Source organism: Salmo salar, chromosome 02 (assembly GCF_965601325.2).
Source record: "Salmo salar chromosome 02, fSalSal1, whole genome shotgun sequence".
Taxonomy (NCBI): domain Eukaryota; kingdom Metazoa; phylum Chordata; class Actinopteri; order Salmoniformes; family Salmonidae; genus Salmo; species Salmo salar.
The window spans coordinates 34,071,764-34,088,620 of NC_138292.1; the positions used below are offsets into that span (position 1 = coordinate 34,071,764).

Genomic DNA, 16,857 nt, shown 5'->3' on the forward strand with positions numbered 1-16,857 from the left:
TCTGCAAACTGTCGGAAACCATCTCAGGGAAGCTCGCCTGTGTGCTCTTTGTCCTCGCAAGGGTTTTCACCTGGGTATAGTTTCGAGTCGTAACCGACCTAAGTGGGCAAATGCTCACCTTCGATGGCCACTGACACGCTGGAGAAGTGTGCTCTTCACGGATGAATCCCGGTTTCAACTGTACGGAGCAGATATCAGCGTGTATGGATGGCGTAGTGTATGCGATCGGTTTGCTGATGTCAACGTTGTGAACAGTGCCCCATGGTGGCAGTGGGGTTATGGTATGGGCAGGCATAAACTACCGACAACGAACACAATTGCATTTTATCGATGACAATTTGAATGCACTGTGATACGGTGACGAAATCCAGAGGCACATTGTCATGCCATTCATCCGCCGCCATCGCCTCAATGCGTGGTTCCTTGTCGCAAGGATCTGTACGTGTTTCCTGGAAGCTGAAAATGTCCCAGTTCTTTCATGGCCTGCATACTCACCAGACATGTCACCCATTGATAATTTGGGATGTTCTGATTTGACTTGTACAACTGCGGGTTCCAGTTCCCGCCAATATCCACCAACTTCGCACAGCCATTGAAGAGGAGCGGGACAAAAATTCCACAATCAACTCAATGCGAGAGGAGATGTCGCGTTCCATGAGTCAAATGGCGATCACACCAGATACTGTTATTCTGATCCACTCCCCTAATTCTTTTAAGGTATATGTGACTAACAAAAGCATATGTGAAATCCATAGATTGGGGCACTAATGACTTTTCAAATTTACTGATTACCTCATGAACTCAGTAAAATATTTGAAGTTGTTGCATGTTTATATTTTTTATTCATTGTACATACGGCAGCGTTTTGTATAGTATGTCGACAGGCTTCCCAAATACTGTAGTTACTAGCTATATTTTATTGGATCCTTTATCTGATGGCGAAAAGCATACACATACACAAAATTGAAGAAAAAAAAACACCGTGTTTATTTTAAGACAAAGGCCTGAATACTCAGGAACATTATAAAATACTTCGTTGCGAAGTAGTCGTGGTAAATCACTTGACACAGACAATGGGAAAATGAAACATCCGCATCCCATTATGAAAAGAAAATACGCCGCCCCCAGCCAGTTCGAAGAGACATTTAGTCAGAACCATTTGAAATGTCGCCTGCCTCCGTCTCTTACACGAATTGGTAGCTGGTTGTTGATCCCGTTCCTTCTGCGTAAAGGAGATACAAAGCTGCCGTCAGTGTTGCGTTTCTGGAGACGTTTGGAATCCACCCTGGTATGAGTGTGGCGTTAGCCTAGCATGCTAACTAGTAACGTAAAACCTTAGATTTGAAACGACCCGATTCAAACGGACCAAAACAGGCAATGATGGCGGCCTGAGATTAGATTTGTAAACAATGTCAACGTAAAGCGTTCACTTGGTTGACATAGCATTCACTTGGTTTACATAACTAGCTACTAACTAAGCCAACGAAGTGTGAAAAGGACAGTCCCCACCCATAAACAAAAATCTAACGAACCATCAAGATGACGTGAGTTGCAAACATGGCTAACGTTAACTAGCTAGGTAACTCATTGGCTAAATGAAAAACCTAAATTAGCGGTCACAAATTAGACATGTTAACGACGTTACCACCATGACATATTTAATCGTTCTCAACATGTATAGTCTAACGTTATAGCTAGCTATGTCAGCAAAATTGTTAAGTTTTGTCCGGAAAATATCATTAATTAATACATTGTCCGCATCATCAGCATTTCAGATTGTCCGAAATATCCACACACTCCGTCGTAGAGAACTGCAGCCGCCTGACTGCTTCTTTGATTAGATTCCCAGACAATATTAATTCCTGAAGTAACTGATGTGGGTCGTCCTTCTCGACAGCTGCGTTGATCCCCTTTCGGTCCCAACGTTTGAAATTGTCCCACTCCTGGTTACTTGAGCCAGGGAAGCTGTATGGACTAGTTCTGTTACTACGTTGCCTCCGGTTTCGAAGCCGTATGCAGCACCCGGTACGTTTTTGCAGGGCCACGCCATTGTTGTTGTTGGCTTGTTTGGTGATGTTACTACTGCTGCAGTTGCTGGTGAGACCGTGGAGACACATCGTCTTTTGATTAGTACTATTGTTGTGAAGCTGCAGCGCCTCGCCGATTTTCGTGACCAACGCGTCCACTTCTTTTGAATCGACGGTAACAGACTGCTCCAAGAGGATGTAGTTCTCCTTTCGACAAGGCATTTTGTTGTATTTTGTGTGTTTCTTGGCTGTAGTTTCGAAATGAATGGGAGTGTAGCTCAGTTCCTTCCTCTCACCACGTTGCTCGGCAGAAAAGCAAGTAAGCAAGCGACCCTCGATATTTTGTAAACAATGGATGACGTATGATCCGGAATGTACCATTTCCAATGTGGGTGCAATCATCATTGAAATGATTTCAAATAGTGGGAATCATAATTTCTATTATTTTCCGTACAAAGTATTAATTTATTTATTTCATTATAGAATTCCTTATTATGTATGACATATTTTCTGAACACAACTCTGACTATTCATATCTTATTTAAAGACAGACCTGCACGATTCCCCTGATTTTATTCAGTCTTGGCACATCTAGCCAACTGGCCATAATACATAACTCGTAACTGTCTAGCTATGTTATGTGGGTCAAATAAACGTATGTTTTTACAATAACACCAAATTGTCATACACCTCTGACTTATTTATTGTTGCAAATTGCTATATTCCACAACCCATGAAATCAAAAACCTTTGACTGCGAAGTATTTTATCTCAATTAGCTATCATTCAATTGTTTTCATGCAATATTATTTTCAATATCATCCCTCCACTCTAAAATGCTGCTTTTTTCAATTGTTTGACGACGATTTGCTAGATTGTTAAAATAACCATAATTGATTAATGTTCGGATTATATAAATAACAATTATTACATTATGGTAATAAACGATGATGTTTGTTTTAAGCATTATATGTGCAGATGTACATGTCAATGCATCAGAATGCACGATCTATTATGCGCAAAACAGGTTAGAACACGGAGTACATTTCTGATTTCTCTAAATCGTACTGAACTCAAACGCTCCAGTCAAAGAGCGCACTCACGGCCTTATAAGGGACGACTATCGTGTTCACGTGGTGCATGTCTGTACTACAGCCTGTCCCTAGACCTGCTGCTGCGTTGCAATTGCAAGTCATTCGGGTATGTGGTGTATTTCCTTAACACTTCGCAAGGCTCAAAATAAAGTCGTTATGGGGGAATGGATTTCATTTATATGTGAAAGATGTTTACTAGGTTCAGAGTACAATACCGATTTACTCATTCTCTTCCGCTATTACTGAGACATACAGTAAACAGCTGGCTGATCAACAACAATTCCTGTTTGTATGTGGTCTGCACTAGCAGCTGGTTGTATTCCTGTTGCAGGGATGTTCCCATTTTACTAGTATGACTCTGTCCTTGTCGGAGAGGGGAACTGGGGAAACAGTGTATTGAGTGTACCGTGTCTATTCATTTGACTTTGATAGGACTTTGAGCTCTGCCAAAACTGGGGGTCATTGGGTTTCTTCCTTCCATTGAGTATGTGCTGACACCATATAAGGCTCTTCCGAGTATTGCATCCACTGAAAAACAATAGAAGAATTATTACATTGTTCAACATAAATAAACCCTGAGCTAACAGTCAAGTTACTCATCCGAGTTTGACAATGAGATCCTGTCCTATGGGACATACAGTTCAGAGATTACATGACAGACAGAGCCCTTTGTAGTGTGTCTCATTTGGGCTGAAACTCAGCAAAAATATGTAGTTGACTTCACTAAATATTTGGTAGAGTTGAACTTGATGGATATGTAATGTGATGCTCCCAGAGATCTTGTATTGGAATAATTGACCTTTATCATATATATCTTTGATTCAGTAAAAGAGAAGAGGGCATCCTCTACTGTTAACTAATATACCACTTTTCCAAGGAATAATTTTGCCCTCTGGTGTGTTTACCATGAACTGAACTTCGTCTACGACTTCATCTAATGTGCAATTCGCTATCCAGCTCCCTATCATATGGCAATGTTTGCATCGTGAACGTGATGCAGTGAATGACATTGGCTGTTGGACTCACTTGGCAGAGCTGCAGTGCATGCTGTTACTTGAGAAAAAGCAACGCTCTGCAACTGCCAGCCAATCATAAAGCTCTCTCACCATAGGAGATTGATCAACAAAGATTACATGCTGTTAGCCCATAAACTTTTCAGGAGCATAGTGACCTTAATTCACCTGATGTTCCTGTAATTTACAGGCTATTAATCTGTCAAGAGTTACATCAGTGTCAAGAGTCACATAACAGCCTTATAATACTAAGGGGTTGTGGAAGTAGATTCCTGGCTGTAAATTTCAGTGCTGCACAACTTCTGTTCACAGTTGTAGTCCAGGTACCTTTAATTTACCACACCCTTTTGTCTGATTAGAAATAATGACACGCCCTTAATATTGAAGGCCAAATGTATCATAATACACACCCAAGTTCTGAAGTACTATTCATGTTTTATCTCAAACGGCTATCAGTGGGTATTCTAACTCTGATGAGGAGGAGGGAGTGTCAGAGTCAATTTCACATTAATTTGTCAGTGCTGTGAGTAAAATCACCTCAACCTGAACTCCCAGTTTGCCCAAAAGACAGCCAAACACTAAGTCCCACTTTTGCCTATAAAAAGCGTAGCTTGTTTTCCACCCTTAATTTAGGTCCTGAAAATGTCATATCTAATTTGGTTAGGGAGAATGCATGCGCTGTGTCAGTGATTAAGGGATCCTGCTCAGAGGCGGTGGATAGTTTGCTTGGCGTGCTGTTGCTCCATGGTGCAACCATCAACTGGGTCCCCGTAGAGAGTCAGTTCTAGGAACCTGCTCCATGGAGAAACAGACAGAGTGTTGGACAAAATCTGAGATCCTGTGTGCTAACATAACTTCATCAGTTGATGACTCAGTAATGCATATAGATATGTGGCAGTAATTTGGATGGATGATGCTTGTACTAGATAGGTGGTGATTGAAATGAGATGTGATTGAAGGAAGGGATTAACAATGAGTCACTACTTAATTACAAAGTGTTGTAAATAACAATATTTTAAAAGACTTTAAACAGTTTCTTACCCTGAAAGATGTCCACAGAATGATTGGGGAAAACTATGTGGATCTTAAATGGCTGACACTGAAATAGCATGCTAATAGTAGTAGCTAATTCCAGGTTCATGTACTCTTAGTAATTTAGACTAAAGTTAGCTATTGTAGGAACGGAACTACAGCCAACTTTCAATGTCAGAAAACTATTTAAGAACATTGACATTTAAGCGACCATATGGGCCTACCTTTAAAAGGATAGTTCAACCAACTGACAAATGCAGGCTACCTAATATTATGGGTAATTAGCACAATATTGTGTTGCCATAAAACTTGGTTTGAAGTTACTTTGATTTAATTTAGGCATACTATTTGAAGCATTCTTACAGAGCTCCTGCTTCTTCCATTATTTTGCATTAAACAATTCTAATGATATACTGTGGGTATGACATCTAAAACATATGTTTTTGTTTTATGTCAGACCTTGCTCTACTGCTATTGGTGTAAAGATCTGTATTAAAGTAAACAGAGAGCATTGCTGGACCTTATCATTTCTTCCCTTTGCATAATATTCAATACACAGCACCACCAAATGACCCCATACAGGTTTGTACTGTACATCCTGTACCACTGAGTTGTGTAACCCATCTGCCTTTGGATTTCTGCCTCTCAAAGTCATGTAAGGTGAAAGTACAGTAAGAGACATTTGGGAGGTGCCTGCTCTGAAATGCTGTCCTCTGCAATGAGGACAATAATGGGCATGGACAGGTTTATTTTGAAATGCTACAAAGGAGCAAGAGGTCAACACAAGCACTATAGCACTAATACTATTACTACTACTGCTACTACTACTACTACTAATGTTAGTAATAATAGCACAAGTAAAACTGAAGTATAAAAGAAAGTTCATACATGCCACTCAAGCATTCTATAAACAGAGAAAGAGGAGAATGGTAGATTAGAACATTAATTAGATTACAACATACTAGAACATGCTGTATTTATAGAACATATATAAAATACATAGACTAAACATAGAAATAAAGGACTTGAGGGTCATATTCCAGAACGTGCGAGATAAGTGTGAGATAAGGATTTGAGAAGTGTTATTGTATAAAGGTTAAGAGCCACCATTACCATACATTTCAGTTGAAGGCATTCAGTTGTACAACTGACTAGGTATCCCCCTTTCCCTTTCATTTAAAATACTTTATCAACACCTCTTTTTCTTTCATTGTTGTCAAAGCACAAAGCATGCTACTGCCAAGTAACCTAGGCGATAATCCTTGTGCTTCACATTTAACTTGTAAACATAGGGAGAGTGTGTGTGTTCCTGTGAGTGTAGATTCGTAGTCCTATCCTCTTTGCGGTGGGCTAGCTGAGATTAGCTAGACATGTTCCCACTTCCTGCTAATGCTAGTGTGGCGTGTCCTTGGTGCACAACCAAACACACTGAACAAAGTGATAAAGGCATGAAAGAGCCTTGAGTTGTTCAAACAACTTTAACAAAGCTTCATTTTGTGACCCCTTTACTTAATTCTGCGTATGTAATTATTTCAATTTTACAGGAACTGCACATAGGGGTATTCCATAGAATGTATATGCATATGGATTAAGGATTTGAAAGTAGAGAATTGAAAACTTAAACTGATTCTAAAAACTCTTCCTCAAAAGATTATCTAAAAAATGGCCCAATCTGCTCTTCCCAACTCCCAAGGTCAACAGACCTGCTTGGATAACAGGGGCTGTGCTCCAATACTGTGATTGAATTAATCTATTTCTCTCATTTCCTTTTGTCCCATTGATTGATGGATTAGTTGGATATGTTTCCATTATTGTTTACACCTATTGCCTCCTGCTGCTTTAGAGAAGTGGTCATCATGAAGGAAAGCAGATAAGGAAACGATGCTCTTTAAGCCAATTTAGATGCAGCCAGGGGGTTGGAAAACCTTGAGCACAGCGATCAAGAAGACATCTTGTTAGAACAAGCCTATTCAAGGATGTAACTCTGCCTACTCTGGCCAACATGGGGGATATGTAGATAGTGAACCAACCACATGGGTTTGCTATTTAAATGCCTGCATAGCGTTTACTGTTTTATTGACCTCCCAATGCTTCACATTGAGCAAGCAGAATCCCTGTGTATTTGTGTTCATTTTGTTTTTATGCAGGGTGTTTGTGCATCAACAGTGCGTGTGTGGGGGGGTGGGGGTGTTTGTATGTTTGTGTGTGTCACGTCCTGACCCTAGTAAGATGTCATTTTCTATAGTAGAGTAGGTCAGGGGGTGTTTTGGGTTGTTCTATGTTTTCTATTTCTATGTTTAAGTTCTAGTTTTTCTAATTCTATGTTGGGGTTGTTTGGGTTGATCTCCAATTGGAGGCAGCTGATCCTCATTGCCTCTGATTGGAGATCATAATTAAGTAGGGGTTTTTCTTCCTGGGTTTTGTGGGTAGTTGTTTTCTGTTTAGTGTATGTTCACCTGACGGAACTTTGTCGGTCGTTTTGTTGTTTTGTTCAAAAGTCTTCATTAAAAGTAAATATGAGCACTCTACACGCTGCTCCTTGGTCCACTTTAGACGACCCACGTTACAGTGTGTTTTAATCAGGCTCTCAGATCAGTGGATCAGGGTCACAGGAGGGGTTTCTAGTGGCTATGAAACAACAACACATTAGGAGATTAATTTAGTATCGATTCCAGGGCTGTTTGTGAGAGCGGCTGTTTGTGTGTGTCATAGGGTAAATCCATTTGAATTCAATCTGTTTTTGACATCACCCCTTTTAATTTGAATGAAATCTTCCATACATATTTGCTCAGGAAGTTACTTTTTGGACCTGAATGCCAAAACATTCAAGAGATTAAAGTGCTCGAAGTTGACCCCTTTTGCATACCCCATCATATCATGAGACATCCATGTCTTAATCACTGGAAAAAATAAACGGTTGAGATTTATATCATTTAAAAGCTTACAAACAGGGTTGTCAAACTGTTTTATAATTTATTGAAAAAAATAATCGGAGGTGTTTGTGTTGTGCCCGCCATCAGTTGAGACACAACATGCTCTTGAATACAGGGCGGGTATCATGTTTTGGCTAATACATGTACTAAAATGTCAACTTTCAAATGGTACCACAAAAATGGTTGGAGGTCCACATATCATATAATCAGATAATGTTGACTTGAATGGGAATATCTGTTTTAAATTTAACTGTTAATCCTCCATAGAAAACCTATTGAAATCATAGAAATATAGATAATAGACTTGACCATTTAAGTCAGGGGTGTCAAACTATTTTTCCCTGGGGCAGCAATTCGGTCTTCAATGAGGAGGGCTGCACTGAAGCCCAATCCGGAGGGCTGCACTGAAAATGTGTTATTTCCTCGCTGTCAAAATATGATAAAAATAGTCCTCTATCAATGTTATTTTTTATTTTCTGTGCTTCCTGACTGTCTAGCTTTCACTTCAGTAAATGTGTGAGCTGAACACGGTCAATAAACTGTATGAATGTAGGACATTATCATTTCTACACAATTTCAATTTGGTTTTAGTCATTTTAAAGTATGTTAAGTTTGAGCACCTTTATCTCCTGAATGTTTTGGGATTCATGTCCAAAAAGTCCCTTCTTCCATGGGCAAGCATGTATTGAAAGTTTTGTTGAAATCAAAAGCGATGCTGTCAAAAAGTGATTGAAAAGTATGATGGCGCCGGAGGGGATGGCTGCCGTCTTATCGATTCTTAACCAGCCATGCAAATTATAATTTTTTTGCGTTTTTCATAACTTGTTTTGTACATAATGTTGCCGCTACCGTCTCTTATGACCGAAAGAGCTTCTGGACATCAGAACTGGGATTACTCACCTCAGATTAGATGAAGAGTTTTCTTCAATGAGTCGGACGGAAGGGATATACTACAGACACCCGACCAGGCCCAGATCCCCGTCATTCACTAGAGAAGGAAACAGAGATCTTACGGAAAAAGATCAGGATGCCTTGTGAGGATCAGGCGACGACTGGCTAATCTGACTTTGCCTTCCATTCTGCTAGCTAACGTTAAATCGCTGGAAAAATAAATGGGACGAACTGAAAGCACGTATATCTTACCAACGGGACATTAAAAACTGTAATATCTTATGTTTCACCGAGTCGTGGCTGAACGACGACATTTGGCCCTGTCCGGGGGTATCATCGGATGGGGCCACAGTGTCTTCTGATCCCTCCTGTCTCAGCCTCCAGTATTTATGCTGCAGTAGTTTATGTGTCGGGGGGCTAGGGTCAGTCTGTTACATCTGGAGTATTTCTCTTGTCTTATCCGGTGTCCTGTGTGAATTTAAATATGCTCTCTCTAATTCTCTCTTTCTCTCTTTCTTTCTTTCTCTCGGAGGACCTGAGCCCTAGGACCATGCCTCAGGACTACCTGGCATGATGACTCCTTGCTGTCCCCAGTCCACCTGGCCATGCTGCTGCTCCAGTTTCAACTGCTCTGCCTGCGGCTATGGAACCCTGACCTGTTCACCGGACGTGCTTGTTGCACCCTCGACAACTACTATGATTATTATTATTTGACCATGCTGGTCATTTATGAACATTTTAACATCTTGACCATGTTCTGTTATAATATCCACCCGGCACAGCCAGAAGAGGACTGGCCACCCCTCATAGCCTGGTTCCTCTCTAGGTTTCTTCCTAGGTTTTTGGCCTTTCTAGGGAGTTTTTCCTAGGGAGTTTTTCCTAGCCACCGTGCTTCTTTCACATGCATTGCTTGCTGTTTGGGGTTTTAGGCTAGGTTTCTGTACAGCACTTTGAGATATCAGCTGATGTACGAATGGCTATATAAATAAATTTGATTTGATTTGATTTAAAAACATACAGCTGGCGGGTTATACACTATCGGCAGTATAGAACAACAGCCTCTGGTAAGACACAGGGCGGGGGCCTATGCATATATGTAAACAACAGCTGGTGCACGATACCTAAGGAAGTCTCAGGGTTTTGCTCACCTGAGGTAGAGTATCTCATGATAAGATGCTGGCACTAAAACCGCACTCAATGAGCTGTATACCGCTATAAGAAAACAGGAAAATGCTCATCCAGAGCATCCATCGCTCCTAGTGGCCGGGGACTTTAACCTGTTAGGGCTAGGGGGCAGTATTGACACGGCTGGATAAAAAACATACCCGATTTAATCTGGTTACCACTCCTACCCAGTAACTAGAATATGCATATACTTATTACATATGGATAGAAAACACCCTAAATTTTCTAAAACTGTTTGAATGGTGTCTGTGAGTATAACAGAACTCAAATGGCAGGTCAAAACCTGAGAGATTCCTTTACAGGAAGTGGCCTGTCTGACCATTTCTTGAACTTCTTTTCCATCTCTATCATTTACTAAGGATCTCTGCTCTAACGTGACACTTCCCACGTCGTCCATAGGCGCTCAGAGCCCGGGAAAAAACAGAATGTCGTCATTCCAGCCCCAGGCTGAAACACATTATCGCCTTTCTCAAGTGGCCGATCAAGGGACACTGGGCTTATGCGCGTGACCCGACCGCCCCCGCCTTTGGGATTTTTTTCCTCTGTTTGCCGAAAAGGAGATTCCCTGTCGGAATATTATCGCTTTTCTACGAGAAAAATGGCGTAAAAATTGATTTTAAACAGCGGTTGACATGCTTCGAAGTACGGTAATGGAATATTTAGAATTTTATTGTCACGAATTGCGCCATGCGCGCGACACTTCTTTACTATTTCGGATAGTGTCTGGAACGCACGAACAAAACGCCGCTATTCGGATATAACGATGGATTATTTTGGACCAAACCAACATTTGTTATTGAAGTAGCAGTCCTGGGTGTGCATTCTGACGAAGACAGCAAAAGGTAATCAAACTTTTATAATAGTAAATATGATTATGGTGAGTGCTAAACTTGCCGGGTGTCTAAATAGCGAGCCCGTGATGCCTGGGCTATGTACTTAGAATATTGCAAAATGTGCTTTCACCAAAAAGCTATTTTAAAATCGGACATATCGAGTGCATAGAGGAGGTCTGTATCTATAATTCTTAAAATAATTGTTATGCTTTTTGTGAACGTTTATCGTGAGTAATTTAGTAAAATGTTAGCGAATTCCCCAGAAGTTTGCGGGGGGTATGCTAGTTCTGAACGTCACATGCTTATGTAAAAAGCTGGTTTTTGATATAAATATGAACTTGATTGAACAAAACATGCATGTATTGTATAACATAATGTCCTAGGGTTGTCATCTGATGAAGATCATCAAAGGTGAGTGCTGCATTTAGCTGTCTTCTGGGTTTTGGTGACATTATATGCTGGCTTGAAAAATGGGTGTCTGATTATTTCTGGCTTGGTACTCTGCTGACATAATCTAATGTTTTGCTTTCGTTGTACAGCCTTTTTGAAATCGCACAGTGTGGTTAGATTAACGAGAGTCTTGTCTTTAAATAGCTGTAAAATAGTCATATGTTTGAGAAATTGAAGTAATAGGATTTTTAAGGTTTTGAAAATCGCGCCACAGGCTGCCAGTGGCTGCCAGTGGCTGTTACGTAGGTCCCACCTAGCCCATAGAGGTTAATGCAGGGAAACTTAAGTCAGCTTTACCTCATTTCTATCAGCATGTTAAATGTGTAACCAGAGAGAAAAAAATTCTAGACCACCTTTACTCCACACACAGAGACACATACAAAGCTCTCCCTCGCCCTCCATTTGGCAAATCTGACCATAATTCTATCCTCCTGATTCCTGCTTACAAGCAAAAATTAAAGCAGGAAGCACCAGTGACTAGGTCTATAAAAAAGTGGTCAGATGAAGCAGATGCAGGACTGTTTTGCTAGCACAGACTGGAATATGTTCCGGGATTCTTCCGATGGCACACCACATCAGTCACTGGTACACCACATCAGTCACTGGCTTTATCAATAAGTGCATCGAGGACGTCATCTCCATAGTGACTGTACGTACACTACCGTTCAAATATTTGGGATCACTTAGAAATTTCCTTGTTTTTGAAAGAAAAGCAAATTTTTTTGACCATTAAAATAACATCAAATTGATCAGAAATACTCTCTAGACATTGTTAATTTTTTATATATTTAACAAGGCAAGTCAGTTAAGAACAAATTCTTATTTTCAATGACGGCCTAGGAACAGTGGATAAACTGCCTTGTTCAGGGGAAAAACGACAGAGTTTTATCATGTCAGCTCAGGGATTTGATTTTGCAACCTTCCGGTTACTAGTCCAATGCTCTAACTACTAGGCTGCCTGCCGCCCCAATGTTGTAAATGTCTATTGTAGCTGGAAACGGCAGATTTTTTATGGAATATCTACATAGGCATACAGAGGCCCATTATGAGCAATCATCACTCCTGTGTTCCAAAGGCACGTTGTGTTAGCTAATCCAAGTTTATCATTTTAAAAGGCTAACTGATCATTAGAAAACCCTTTTGCAATTATGTTAGCACAGCTGAAAACTGTTGTGTTAATTAAAGAAGCAATAAAACTGGCCTTCTTTAGACTAGTTGAGTATCTGGAGCATCAGCATTTGTGGGTTCGATTACAGGCTCAAAATGGCCAAAAACAAAGACCTTTCTCCTGAAACTCGTCAGTCTATTCTTGTTCTGAGAAATGAAAACTATTCCATGCGAGAACTTGCCAAGAAACTGAAGATCTCGTACAATGCTTCACAGAACAACGCAAACTGGCCCTAACCAGAATAGAAAGAGGAGTGGAAGGCCCCACTGAGCAAGAGGGCAAGTACATTAGATTGTCTAGTTTGAGAAACAGACGCCTCACAAGTCCTCAACTGGCAGCTTCATTAAATAGTATCCGCAAAACACCACTCCGGGATGCTGGCCTTCTAGGCAGAGTTGCAAAGAAAAAGCTATATCTCAGACTGGCCAATAAAAATAAAAGATTAAGATGAGCTTATAAGAAATCCCGCTATGCCCTCTGACGAACCATCAAACAAGTAAAGCATCAATACAGGACTAAGATCGAATCGTACTACACCGGCTCCGACGCTCATCAGATGTGGCAGGGCTTGCAAACTATTACAGACTACAAAGGGAAGCACAGCCGAGAGCTGCCCAGTGACACGAGCCTACCAGATGAGCTAAATAACTTCTATGCTCGCTTCGAGGCAAATAACAAAGGAGAGGGGATAAGGTAGTCGGGTGTGCTATTTACAGATTGTCTGTGTACAGGTACAGTGATCGGTAAGCTACTCTGACAGCTGATGCTTAAAGTTAGAGAGGAGATATAAGACTCCAGCTTCAGAGATTTTTGCAATTCGTTCCAGTCATTGACAGCAGAGAACTTGAAGGAAAGGCGGCCAAAGGGAGTGTTGGCTTTGGGGATGACCAGTGCAATATACCTGCTGGAGCGCACGCTACGGGTGGGTGTTGTTATGGTGACCAGTGAGCTGAGATAAGGCGGGGCTTTACCCAGCAAAGACTTATAGATGACCTAGAGCCAGTGGGTTTGGCGACGGATATGTAGTGAGGGCCAGCCAACGAGAGCATAGAGGTCGCAGTGGTGGGTAGTATATAGGGCTTTGGTGATAAAATGGATGGCACTGTGATAGACTACATCCAGTTTGCTGAGTAGAGTGTTGGGGGCTATTTTGTAAATGACATCACCGAAGTCAGGGATTGGTAGGATAGTCAGTTTTACGAGGGTATGTTTGGCGGCATGAGTGAAGGAGGCTTTGTTGCGAAATAGGAAGCCAATTCTAGATTTAATTTTGGATTGGAGATGCTTAATGTGAGTCTGGAAGGAGAGTTTACAGTCTAACCAGACACCTAGGTATTTGTAGTTGTTCACATATTCTAGGTCATAACCGTCAAGCGTAGTGATGCTAGTCGGGCGGGAGGGTGCGGGCAGCAATCGATTGAAGAGCATGCACTTAGTTATACTAGCATTTAAAAGCAGTTGGAGGCACCGGAAGGAGTGTTCTATGGCATTGAAGTTTGAAGGTTTGTTAGCACAGTGTCCAAAGAAGGGCCAGATGTATACAGAATGGTGTCGTCTGCGTAGAGGTGGATCAGAGAATCACCAGCAGCAAGAGCGACATCATTGATGTATACAGAGAAAAGAGTCGGCCCAAGAATTGAACCATGTGGCACCTCCATAGAGACTGCCAGAGGTCCGGACAACAGGCCCTCCGATTTGACACACTGAACTCTGTCTGAGAAGTAGTTGGTGAACCAGGCGAGGCTCACATTTGAGAAGCCAAGGCTATTGAGTCTGCCGATAAGAATGCAGTGATTGGCAGAGTCGAAAGCCTTGGCCAGGTTGATGAAGACGGCTGTACAGTACTGTCTTTTATCAATGGCAGTTATGATATCGTTTAGGACCTTGAGCTTGGCTGAGGTGCACCCATGACCAGCTCGAAAACCAGATTACATAGTGGAGAAGGTACGGTGGGATTTGAAATGGTCGGTGATCTGTTTATTAACTTGGCTTTCAAAGATTTTAGAAAGGAAGGGCAGGATGGATATAGGTGGTATGCAGACAGCTAGTCTGTGGTGGTATGTAGACAGCTACGAAAAATACAGATGAAAAGTCTCTAGGCAGATAGTGTGGTCTACAGCTTATCATGAGATACTCTACCTCAAGCATGCAAAACCTCTAGACTTCCTTAGATATCGTGCAACAGCTGTTGTCTTACCAGACGCCGCTGTTCTATCCTGCCAATACAGCGTATAACCAGCCAGCTGTATATTGATAATGTCGTCGTTCAGCCATGACTCCATGAAGCATAAGATATTACAGTTTTGAATGTCCCGTTGGTAGTTTAGTCTTCCGCGTAGGTCATCGATTTTATTTTCCAATGATTGCACGTTTGCGGGGGGTTTATTCGATCGCCTACGAATTCTCAGAAGGCAGCCTGCCCTCCAGCCCCTTTTTATCCACCTTCTCTTCACGCAAATGACGGGGATCTGGGCCTGTTCCCGGGAAAGCAGTATGTCATTTACATTTACATTTACATTTACATTTAAGTCATTTAGCAGACGCTCTTATCCAGAGCGACTTACAAAATGGTGCATTCACCTTATGATATCCAGTGGAACAACCACTTTACAATAGTGCATCTAAATATTTTAAGGGGGGGGGTTAGAAGGATTACTTTATCCTATCCTAGGTATTCCTTAAAGAGGTGGGGTTTCAGGTGTCTCCGGAAGGTGGTGATTGACTCCGCTGTCCTGGCGTCGTGAGGGAGCTTGTTCCACCATTGGGGTGCCAGAGCAGCGAACAGTTTTGACTGGGCTGAGCGGGAACTGTGCTTCCTCAGAGGTAGGGGGGCCAGCAGGCCAGTGGTGGATGAACGCAGTGCCCTTGTTTGGGTGTAGGGCCTGATCAGAGCCTGAAGGTATGGAGGTGCCGTTCCCTTCACAGCTCCGTAGGCAATCACCATGGTCTTGTAGCGGATGCGAGCTTCAACTGGAAGCCAGTGGAGAGAGCGGAGGAGCGGGGTGACGTGAGAGAACTTGGGAAGGTTGAACACCAGACGGGCTGCGGCGTTCTGGATGAGTTGTAGGGGTTTAATGGCACAGGCAGGGAGCCCAGCCAACAGCGAGTTGCAGTAATCCAGACGGGAGATGACAAGTGCCTGGATTAGGACCTGCGCCGCTTCCTGTGTGAGGCAGGGTCGTACTCTGCGAATGTTGTAGAGCATGAACCTACAGGATCGGGTCACCGCCTTGATGTTAGTGGAGAACGACAGGGTGTTGTCCAGGATCACGCCAAGGTTCTTAGCACTCTGGGAGGAGGACACAAGGGAGTTGTCAACCGTGATGGCGAGATCATGGAACGGGCAGTCCTTCCCCGGGAGGAAGAGCAGCTCCGTCTTGCCGAGGTTCAGCTTGAGCTGGTGATCCGTCATCCACACTGATATGTCTGACAGACATGCAGAGATGCGATTCGCCGCCTGGTTATCAGAAGGGGGAAAGGAGAAGATTAATTGTGTGTCGTCTGCATAGCAATGATAGGAGAGACCATGTGAGGATATGACAGAGCCAAGTGACTTGGTGTATAGCGAGAATAGGAGAGGGCCTAGAACAGAGCCCTGGGGGACACCAGTGGTGAGAGCGCATGGTGCGGAGACAGATTCTCGCCACGCCACCTGGTAGGAGCGACCTGTCAGGTAGGACGCAATCCAAGTGTGGGCCGCGCCGGAGATGCCCAACTCGGAGAGGGTGGAGAGGAGGATCTGATGGTTCACAGTATCAAAGGCAGCAGATAGGTCTAGAAGTATGAGAGCAGAGGAGAGAGAGTTAGCTTTAGCAGTGCGGAGAGCCTCCGTGACACAGAGAAGAGCAGTCTCAGTTGAATGCCCAGTCTTGAAACCTGACTGATTAGGATCAAGAAGGTCATTCTGAGAGAGATAGCAGGAGAGCTGGCCAAGGACGGCACGTTCAAGAGTTTTGGAGAGAAAAGAAAGAAGGGATACTGGTCTGTAGTTGTTGACATCGGAGGGATCGAGTGTAGGTTTTTTCAGAAGGGGTGCAACTCTCGCTCTCTTGAAGACGGAAGGGACGTAGCCAGCGGTCAAGGATGAGTTGATGAGCGAGGTGAGGAAGGGGAGAAGGTCTCCGGAAATGGTCTGGAGAAGAGAGGAGGGGATAGGGTCAAGTGGGCAGGTTGTTGGGCGGCCGGCCGTCACAAGACGCGAGATTTCATCTGGAGAGAGAGGGGAGAAAGAG

The 16,857-nt window shown here is 42.6% G+C and overlaps 1 protein-coding gene across 1 annotated transcript; it reads right to left on the reverse strand.

The window, feature by feature from the left end:
* Positions 1–826: 826 nt before the first annotated feature.
* LOC101448021 (GSK-3-binding protein) lies at positions 827–2,344 on the reverse strand. Its single transcript, NM_001279048.2, has one exon. It carries the CDS (start codon positions 2,247–2,249, stop codon positions 1,764–1,766), a length of 486 nt encoding a protein of 161 aa, NP_001265977.1. The 5' UTR covers positions 2,250–2,344; the 3' UTR covers positions 827–1,763.
* Positions 2,345–16,857: the final 14,513 nt, after the last annotated feature.

What these genes read in the sequence shown, in the direction of transcription:
- LOC101448021 (NM_001279048.2), bottom strand. Translation starts at nt 2,249, where the DNA reads ATGCCTTGTCGAAAGGAGAACTACATCCTCTTGGAGCAGTCTGTTACC.